The sequence below is a fragment of the Nestor notabilis genome, unplaced genomic scaffold (assembly GCF_000696875.1).
Source record: "Nestor notabilis isolate BGI_N333 unplaced genomic scaffold, ASM69687v1 scaffold14415, whole genome shotgun sequence".
NCBI classification, from domain to species: Eukaryota; Metazoa; Chordata; class Aves; order Psittaciformes; family Psittacidae; genus Nestor; species Nestor notabilis.
In genome coordinates, this window is record NW_009928028.1 from 54,657 (window position 1) to 65,425 (window position 10,769).

The window sequence follows — 10,769 nt, forward strand, 5'->3', positions numbered from 1 at the left end:
GACTCCTTTATCTCCTTCTTGTAGATGTATTTTACCATTCAGATGGTTTGGCTGCTCCATTTGCCAAGAGTTGACGTGCCACATAAACCAGATCTTTCAACTGATGTCAGCAAGGACTCAAAGACATAAATGGGCTATGTTCTTAAAGTTGCTACAGACACTGCAGTTTATTATCCCTTCATATTCCCCATATGGAGTAACTACGTATGTTTCTGGGCCCTGTCCCCATACCCTCTTGTGTAGAAGATTAGGTAGAATGAAGTCTGAATGGCATACCATTAGCTCAGATCCCTCTCCCCTCAAACCTCAACTCTTGTGCTTGACTTCATGTGACAGTCTGTAGGCTTTAGAGTAAAATTTACCTCAAGAAAAAGTTATTCTATAGCTTACTACTAGGTGATATCCTGCATTTTCCCTTGAAGCATCAGCTACAGGACAGGGTCAGAGATGAGAATACCAATTAGTTGGCCTCCTCCAAGTCCTGTATGCTGTCAGCACAACCATACTTTTCCCCTCAGCTGTAATCAGTGTCAGCACAGATCATTGCAGATTGAAGAATGTGAAACACATGACACTATACTCACAAGTTTTTTGCATTCTTCAAAGAGGTCCCCAGACAAAATGTTGCATGATGTTTCTACCATCACCTGCTTCACTACATTTCCATCACACAGTGGAGACATCAAGGTCTGCTCCCGATTGGGCTTAAAATTGTAAGAAAAAGTACACACTGCATTAGCCTTGCCTTCAGGACTCATCAAACTGAATTAAAGAGACTCACTAGCGCTAGACATTTTTCATGACAAAGGAAATAATTTCCCTGAGAACATTTCAACCTGTTGTATGACATGGTCTTGCCATGGCAGAGCACAGAATTGAGCAGGTCACCTCCTACATTTTCTCCAGCTCTTACTTGTACACTGCAGTTTTAACATAGACATTTTCATGACAGGAAGTGCCACTGAAAAATTATCATTAACAGCTCTACAGAAGGCCCACGAGGCTCACAAATATAATCAGTCTTCAGCAGACAATATCCAATGCTGGTGCTGAATCAGAATGGCTTAGTCTCCTCCTCTCCCATTTAATTTATTTACTAACAAGAAGCACTAGTATTGACAGGGCATTTATCACAGAGACAGTCCATGGTTCTGTCTTGTGCCTATTACACTAAAATAAGCTGCTCACTCAGTCTTATCCTGTGGTATCAATCCTTGTTATTGCTACTTCTTCAGTGCTCCAATCAAGTAATCTCAAAAAAGTGATGTTTAGCAAGATAACACTGTGCCTAGTTAAAGTAATCCAAAATATTTCAGGTGATCAAAAATAAATGCTTCATTTTATTTGCTAGCAATCTAAATCTTGTAAAGAAAGATCTAAAAAAGTCCTTTTCTCTCACCCCCTGAAAATTTAGATGAACTTTCAAGAGAAAGTTTTCAGCCTTAAAGCATCATCTGAACGAAATGCTTCATTTTACAAATGTCAGAACAAGTTGTCTTTAAGTCATTTCCATGGTTTGGAAATACTTTTGGCCATAATTATTTGCCAGCTCAAGATAAATTCATTATTCAATTTCATTCTTTCAAAACTCTGTATTTGGAAAAGAGGTAAATAGCAATAAGGTCTTGCATCCCCTCCTGTATCTTGTTTTTTCTTTTCAAGCCTCTCCAACCTAAAAATAATAACTGAATACTTTTCAAAAAAGACTGAGAAGCATATAGAAAGAAATTAACCTGCGCATTTAGTTGTTCATAAATGGGCAGAATAAGATTTGTGATATTGAAGTTTGGATAGGGAAGTAAGAAATTTTTATCTGAACTCCCATCTGAAAATTACAGCTGTTTGGGGGTTTTTTTTCAGATTAAGATCTAAAATGAGATTTCCAGTTATACCTGGATTTCAACCATCTGGGCTGGCAAACTCTATGAACACCCTCTATTGTACAGATTTAACATTCATCTGAAGCCAGGCAGCACAGAAGCCTTAAATAAGTTAATTGATCTTTTATCAGATTTCAAGAAATAGTAATATTATTTGGCAAAAAGATGGCAGAATGAGTTAGTTTTTATTTATTTTTATCCTTTCAAACCTCTTTGTCCGCTCTTGAGTGATACTGTAATCCATATTAATTATTTTTCACAGTTCATTCGCAATCACCTTTTCAACATCAGCACAGGAGGGATTAACTTTCCAAGAATTTCCAAAGTCCACTGGATCTACTTCAAGATGTTCATTGCTGCTGGTCAAATCATTGTTTTGGATTCCATCAAAATTTCCACACAGACCACACACTTGATCCTTGCAGGGAAAGAAATACAAAATATATAAATCTTACATCTGTAGACTGGCTTAAGGTTTTGTTAAGAAGTCTTTTTTGCCCAGTGCTTTAATGGCACAAGGCTTAAAAACTGAAAAATCCCTGACCTTGCCAAGTTCACTAAAATAGACATGGTGTCTCACAGAGAACATTTAGTTCCTATTCCCATTCTGCTTAGCAGAAAGTAGGATGATACTGCCTCCAAGGTCTCCAGGAAGCAAGACAACAACTCTGATCAGTGGTGCCCATTGGCCATATTTGGAATATGCCCCTACAATCCCATTTTATTTCTGGAGATGACTATCCCATCACCATAACTACTAAATCTGGCTCCTTATACTGCTCTCAAATACAGATGAAATCACTAAAGGCATAATTCTAAAGAACCACAGCATTCATCCTTTCTGTCATAGCTCATCTCCAATGACCCAGAATATACCCCTTACAGCTGAACTACTGGGAAAGTAAGCAACCCTTATGGTATTACAAACAAAAGCCTTCATTTTCAAGCAAGTGCCTAATACTCCATGGAAATCTATCAGCATGCCTGCATAAAAAAAATGCTATTCCCCAAAGACAGCGTAAGTGCATCCTTTAGTAAGAGTAAGAAGTAGTAAAGCAAAAACCACTTACTTTGAAATTGCCTTTTAAGATAACTGAGACTCCCATGGCCAGATCCCAGGTCACACTGATACTTTTGCCCAGTAAAATGATGTAGTAACGGCCAGACTTCATGACTTCTAAATCATTTTCATCTTTAGGAGGTATCTTGATGTTTACCTGAATAAGAAAAGCACATTGTGCTATCAACTTTGTCTCTAATTGCTATTTCATATAGGTCACTTTCCCAGTGGGACACGTGTTAACATAGGGTAACAGCTACTTTCAAACATGCTGTTCTCCAAAGAACAGGTATTTCCCATACGCTATACAGATGTTCCAGAACACTTGAAAAACTAAGCAAGGTATTGCTAAGACACTGATTAGAGGCTTGTGTCTACACTCTCCACTGCTGTGGATAAATTATTGCCTTAAAATCAACACTTCTGAACAGAAAATTGGGAGACAAATACAGTATTCCATTCTCATCACATTTCTCTAAGTCTGAATGTGGCAATGTCCCTTCTGTTCCCACAGTATAACATACTCGCCACAAATGTTGACACACAAAGCAATGACTGCTAAACAGAAGGCGAGCTGATAAAGAAGACAGGATATACCCAATTAATAATCAGTTTAGTATTCAAAAATTATGTTTTATTTTTATTTCAACTTTTTAGGAAACTAATGATTTTGTGCTCCTGAGGCAGGAAAAGACAAAAGGGCTGGCTAGGTTTAAGTGTAATGTGAACTGGGAGAATCACATGCACCAGTGGCCTCTGAAGGACCAGATCCTGATTCTGAAAGACTTTCTTCCCGAACAGCTACACCAATAGGAAAAATCCTGAGAGATTCTTTTTGATGTCTCTTCATTTTTCCATCACTTTCACTTCCCCTGAGTGCCTCTTCCTCATTCCATCTGGCTGCAAATTCACTGCCTCCAGTTCCTAAGAACTTAGATTAATTTAAAATGCTCTCTTTCATGCCATTATCCCCTTTCAATGGGAACTCTAAAGGATTATTAACTACATTTGGAGAGAAAGGTCTGGCATGGCTGTTACTTTAAGTACCATTAATTCATGAACTGAAAACTGCTTAATTGTGGAAGAGGCAGATGTAAACTTTCAATCAGCACAAATAGTGCTTAAAGCAAGGGAGAAAGATAAGCCTACAAACCATTCACTCACTTCCTAGTTTGAGGGCAAAAGTTTTCTTTTGTCCACTATTTTTTCTTGCTCCATTCAGTAAAAGCTCATTTCTCTCCACCTCTGGGTTATTATCAGAAAGCTTTATCTCCAGAGATGATAGTTCACATCCTCAAAGGATCTCCTAAAGAAGGCCTACAATGTCTTTTGGGAAGAATATGTTAAAAGGTATTTTAGGAACTGGAAGCTTCTTCATATTCTCCTATGCCCAATGTATTAGTATCTAGTCATACGGGTTATTTAAATTCTCCATAGAGTAGTCTCTGTCTTTCCAAACTCACGCAAAAAAACAGAGAAGGACAAAGCTGAGCTGGGAGGTTGACCTAACTTACAGTATTTCTATATTTATGGAGGCTCTTTGCCCAACCACGAAGTCATAAACTTTTGACCTTGCAAACTGGCAGTTCTATTTATTTCAGAAAAGCAAAGACCATTTAATGAGATTTTCCTTTTTTTTAATGCAAGCCAGAAACGTAGCATGCAGATATTTCAATTAAGCCCCCATTTACTTAAAACTAGAATCTGTTTTCAAAACAATATAATCCTAAATCTTAAATATACTTGAACTATCCTGCTTCAGAATACTTTAGTGGCAAAAAAGACTTGATTTTCCTGCTTCCTTCTTGTGGAAAAAGTGTTGGAAGTCATCACTGGGTGAGAAATTGCCTAAGAGTCTTCATATGAGTTGTTTTACCTTAATAGCTCCTTCAGTTGCTGTTATTTCTATGAAAACCTGCTCCAGATATTATTACACTGAACCTTAACCTCTAGAAAGAAAGCTAAAAATTCAGTCAAGGTCGTGAGGGCAGTCTTGTGATACAAGCCTAGCTCCTAGAAGGAACTCCTAGGAACTCCTTTCTCAGGAACCAAATATCCTCTGTTGCTGAAATTGCTGGATGCCTCATCACCTGCTGTCTTTTCTGGTCCTTCTTTAGGTGTCCAAAATGAATCACAGCTTCTCTGAGAATCTGACATCTAAAGAAACTTTCAGACAAAGCCTGGCTATATGGAATGATACCTGCACTACCATTCATCCTCACCCAGGTAGGGGATTATTTAGCAGTAGAAATAAAGAACTGGGCAACCAATATGTCCTCTGTTCGTTCCTCTAGCAACCAAAAGCCTACATGGATCACACACTGTCAAGATGCACTGCACAGACACTAGTAATAATTGCCACATTTTACGTGTGCCTGTCAAGTATCAGTGGCATACAGCAATTGCAGGCAAGTTTGCAGGCTACCCAAACCCGGTACAGCTTTGTCTGTGAACCCAAAACAAGGCAAATGTAGTATGGTTTCACCTTGCACTGGGAACATTTTTGTAAATCTCTGGTCCAGATGCCAGTGCAGAGCACAGTGCTCCTGAAAACTGAGCAATTGAAACACTGTAATCCACTGTACCTGTATATTGTTTGAACAGACACACACAGTCTTAATTGCTACAGTGCTCAACGCTTTGCCCTGTGGAAAGCTTGTTTCCTGCCGTGGAGGTACATGGGAGGTCGAAGTGATTCTTGGTCAATTCTTCATTGTTTGTTGGTAAGAAAAGGGAAAAAAAAGAATTCAGTCATCTGGATTTTCCATCTAACAATTTAGCAGAGGAAAGGACAGTTAGTATTTGCTTCTGCAGCATCAGCTTGTTCAAGACACGACCTTTTTCCTGTGTGCTCAGTCCTTCAGATGGCTAAATTAGATCTGAAGTTTTACTAGTTATGGGACAGTCACTTCTTAGCTCTTCTTTGCAGTTATCATAGCTTGAAATAGACATTGACCTCCCATGTTTAGAAAGGGCATTCCTCATATGAGTTTGCACTGAATGGTATTCTTGTCTGAGATATATTTGTTGGCATTAAGCAGAAATATCAAAATGTCATTATACCTCTGGGACAAAAGTGGATAATCATAATTCTGTTAATCTGTTCATTTTATGATCAAGAACCACTGAGCATGAGGTCATTCATGCTCATCTTACTAAACAACTTGAAATTATTTTCACGAAAAAAAAGGAAATAAAGAGAACAGAAGTGTACATACATTTCCATTAAGCAACTCTATTTCCCCACTTCCATACAGAATGATAACCCTTTTGGTGCACTTTTCGCCAGTGAAGCCACAGCCTTCATTTGAAATGAGTATCCGGAATGTTCCAGAGACATCCTTGCAGAAATCCTATCAGATGAAAATAAATGAATGAGTCATTTAAGTGGAATATTTGAGAAAACAAATAGAGACCTACAGAGAAAAAGGAGGCCTCAAATAATATCCTGTGTAATCTACGGCCAGTAGGATATGCACTGGCATGCCAACTGTTCCCATATTAACTTATTTTGTGCTTAATGTTAATATCCATGTGGTCCACCCCTCAAAGAATGAGGTACCCTCTGCCAGTGACACACACACACATACATATTTTGCAGGGTATTTTTTGGCAGCAAAAATCCATCCTATTATAGTATCTGTGGTATTTTAAAGACATACAATGAGCACAGTGTACATATTAATACACAGGCATTAACTGATACAACAGTGAAAACAAGACTGCAGCTTTAATGATAAAATAAAAACATAAACTAGACTGTTAGGCTAGAAATAAAGTTACTACACAGTCTCAGGCAAAAAGGTTTGATGCCCATGTTTTCCCACCTTTACATGAATAATAATTACAATAATGTCAACCTATTTATAAGTAGTTTAATGTATTGATTTTACATCAAATATTTCTGAGATGCATGGAGAGCTAATACTGCATTTATATGACAATTCATGACTGACAGGCCTTTTAGGTTTTTAAGTTGAGTTGGGGTTTTTTTTCAGTACACACCTCTTAAGAAAAAGACTATAGCTCTCTGTGCTTGTCACATGAGGAAAACAGATCTCCATTTCAAGTAGTTTTATAGTACTTTATGCTATTGCTGCCCACAAGACCTTTACACAGAGCTCTCACTAGTGTCAGAGCAATCATTCTTCTAAGGTAATCAAGCTGACATCAAGGTGGGAGCATATTTCAAAGACCTAGCTAGAGACAGGTTGATCACATTTTCCTGACCAAGGAGACCTGCAAGGAGGAATGTGCCTCATAGAATCAGAGAATAGTTAGGGTTGGAAAGGACCTTAAGATCATCAAGTTCCAACCCCCCTGCCATGGGCAGGGACACCTCACACTAAACCATGTTACCCAAGGCTCTGTCCAACCTGGCCTTGAACACCACCAGGGATGGAGCATTCACAACTTTCTCGGGCAACCCATTCCAGTGCCTCACCACCCTCACTGTAAAGAACTTCTTCCTTATATCTAATCTAAACTTCCCCTGTTTAAGTCTGAAGCCATTACTCCTTGTCCTACCACTACAGTCCCTAATGAAGAGTCCCTCCCCAGCGTCCTTTAGGCTCCCTTCAGATACTGGAAGGCTGCTATGAGGTCTTCATGCAGCCTTCTCTTCTCCAGGCTGAACAGCCCCAACTTTCTCAGTCTGTCTTCATACGGGAGGTGCTCCAGCCCTCTTATTATCCTTGTGGCCTCCTCTGGACTTGCTCCAACAGCTCCATGTCCTTTTTATGTTGAGGACACCAGAAGTGTACACAATACTCCAGGTGAGGTCTCACAAGAGCAGAGTAGAGGGGCAGGATCACCTCCTTCAACCTGCTGGTCACGCTTCTTTTGATGCAGCTCAGTATACAGCTGGCTTTCTGGGCTGTGAGTGCACACTGCCTACTCATGTTAAGTTTCTCATCAACCAACACCCCCAAGTTGTTCTTGGATTGCCCCAACCCAGGTGCAGGACCTTGCACTTGGCTTGGTTGAACTTCATGAGGCTGTCATTGGCCCACCTCACAAGAGTGTCAAGATCCCTCTGGGTCTGTGGAGAAAATAGTAGCCCACCCAAGAAGCTTATCACTTGTAACTGCAGAAGACCTTTGTTATCAATTAGCAGTGGATCCACCTAGTGTTAGACCAAGTTTTCAGATAAACCCATCTTCCACACACACATTTTTAAACACACGATTTGTGCCTGTAGTTGAGATGTAATCTTATTTAACCCTAGATTTCTGACTGCTCCCACAAATCACAAATTGATGTTAGTGTTCTATGCCTCTGTCTACCTCTCTTCTCTGCTGCAAAGAAAACAGATATTGTTAGTGTACTCCAAACAGGCATGGAACAGGACAGTGACTTTGCTGAACTGAAGAAGCAGAACCTGTGCCGTAGGTGCATTTAGGGAAGGTTCACCAAGAACTCCTTGTGTCACTCAGACAGTGAGCCATCACTACTGGATAAGGAGGCTAGTGGAGAGTGCGGAAAGATTCATTTATGGATACCTGTAACCTCTTGTTAGAGATGAGATTCAGACAGCTCTTCTCTGTACCATACTGCTATCATAGGATTCATGACTGCCAGCTAGACACATGACAACCTAACTCTTTTCTACAGAGCACAACTCATCTTTGAAGTCACTAATCAGGTTCCCTTTCCTCTACCATACATCTGGTTTAGTAATTAAGAATACTTTACTGTGATTTATCCCAAGGTTGGACTTCTCTCCAGGTGTAAAACACTTTATATATTATCAGACAGCTTTGGGATTTGACATGTTCTTACCTGAACTAATACGTATTGACAGTTTCCTGGAAACTTATATTTCAATCCATCAAATGTCAAATAATGAGCTGTACCAATAACAGTGCAGGTGCCATCACATACATTTTTAGTGCATTCCCACTTTCGACCACGGCACACACTGTAACAGAGAAAAAAAGTCAGTGGCAGTTATCATTATTCCCAATGTATGTAATAAGCAAGAGAATGCAAGGTGCTTTAGGCAAGCTGAAAGAGCAAAAACTGATTCCTCCAGGAACTCTTGATCTGAAGACTATCCAAAAGACACACAAGTGGTGACAAGCTATGTTTTTGCCTTTTTCCTGGGCCTGGGTCAGGGAGTAACCAACTGTGGACCAAAGAGGAGCACTGTTTCCCTGTGTATTAACCCAGGCATGGGCTGCAGCTCTGTGGGGAACCTCTGCAGTTTTCTGTGCTGCTGTCTGTCCTCAGGTATATCCCCAGCAGATCCTCTTTGTGTTTGGCCTTGAGAAGTTACTCAGAGAGCTCCATGCCTGAGCAACTAGAATTCTTCTCTAGATAGACTGTAACAATGTTACACTACCGTGCACCAGGTAACACTTTCATAAAAATAAATTAGCATATGTTAGCGTTGAGTGCATAAGTCCAAATAGTGTATTAAAATGTTAGAGTGAATAAGGAATGTTCTTCCTTTTTTTCTTACAAGCTGCATGTAGGAGTATGTGCTTTTTGAACTTCCCTATTACAGGACAGAGCCTGCTAGAATATTTTGTATTAGTATTTTATTTTGGATATGCTACTCTGTTCTGAGCAACCCTTCAGAAAAACAGATTGATTATCCTCTAAAGACCATTACAGGTTAAATATGGAGTATAATGCCAGCAACCCTGTTTTTTTTATTTGCAGCACTGTCCATTTTTCCCTCATTAAAAACCAAAATAGTAGTAAATTTAATATTCAGCTGATGCCATATGACATGTGTTTAGTCTAGTGATCAACCTCTGGGACCAAGTAACCAGGACAGTAATTCAACCCAGTGGCTTTTGTTCTGGTTATATACTGAAGCATAATACCACCCTTCTCCAAAAAGGTTTCTCTGCTCTTAAATTAAATTCACTCTTCGTGATAGTATAATCTGACCTAGCAATTGGAGACATTACCTCACAGTCTGCCAAGAAAACACACATAGATAGATATATTACTTTTTCTGTACGTAGGTACACATATACATACACCCTCTGAGAAATGTCTTAGAGCGTGTTACTGTCCCCTGAGGTCTCCTGTGGTGATCAAAACAGAACATCTGCCCTACAGGAGAATTCAAGTTTGGCAACATGAAAATAGGACATACAAATAAAAGATGTGACAAGCCTCCTGATCATGAAAGGAGATAGAGCAGTAGCTGCTGGCCTGTACAGCTTGCAAGTGAAGTTGTGCAGGACACCTCCTAGACTTTCTCACAAGCACAGATTATACAAGAAAAGAAAAGGGGACATCTTGACAGGCAGAGCAAAAGAAGATGCTGCCTTGTTTTCTCAGGGGAAGGGGAATTCTGAAGAGCAATCAGACACAGGGTTAAGGTCTTGATATCATTATATCCACAATGCTGTAGCAGCTGTACTGCAGAGGGAAATTGAGAAATAAAGGTAAGAATAGACTTCAGGGCATCCATGCCATCCTCTTGCCCTTTCCCAAAGGTATCTTGAAGAACCACAAGCCTTGCTACAGAAATTGCAGGTGTGAAAAGGGAACTTTCCCTTAGCATCCATGGGCTTTTAATCAGGGAATTAGATTAATTTGCTAACTATCAAGAAACTAAGCAAACAAAGTAGAAAACAAGGTAAATTAAGCATAAAAAGGCATAAAATCTGTAATTAATTTGGGGGAGTTAGAATAGCATCTGACATCATACCTAATGATCTAATCTAATAATATTAATATCATCATCTAATAAGCAATATGTTGCTCGAGTTTGGAGAAACATTCATCTACTAAATGCTATAGGAATGCAGATGGACACCATCACTGCACCAGGAATTTTCTAATCTAACTCTATAAGGGCAGGGAAA

At 39.4% G+C, this 10,769-nt stretch overlaps 1 protein-coding gene across 1 annotated transcript in view; it reads right to left on the bottom strand.

The window, feature by feature from the left end:
* VWF (von Willebrand factor) overlaps positions 1–10,769 on the bottom strand; it is a gene marked incomplete at its 3' end in the record, with an annotated part of 118,387 nt that overhangs the window by 50,566 nt on the left and 57,052 nt on the right. The window contains exons 20-24 of the mRNA XM_010014333.1: positions 8,722–8,860; positions 6,159–6,293; positions 2,951–3,097; positions 2,158–2,298; positions 585–704 (exon numbers count right to left, since the gene is read on the bottom strand). Of these exons, the coding sequence (XP_010012635.1) occupies positions 585–704; positions 2,158–2,298; positions 2,951–3,097; positions 6,159–6,293; positions 8,722–8,860 (682 nt within the window). The remainder of the gene's footprint in view (positions 1–584; positions 705–2,157; positions 2,299–2,950; positions 3,098–6,158; positions 6,294–8,721; positions 8,861–10,769) is intronic.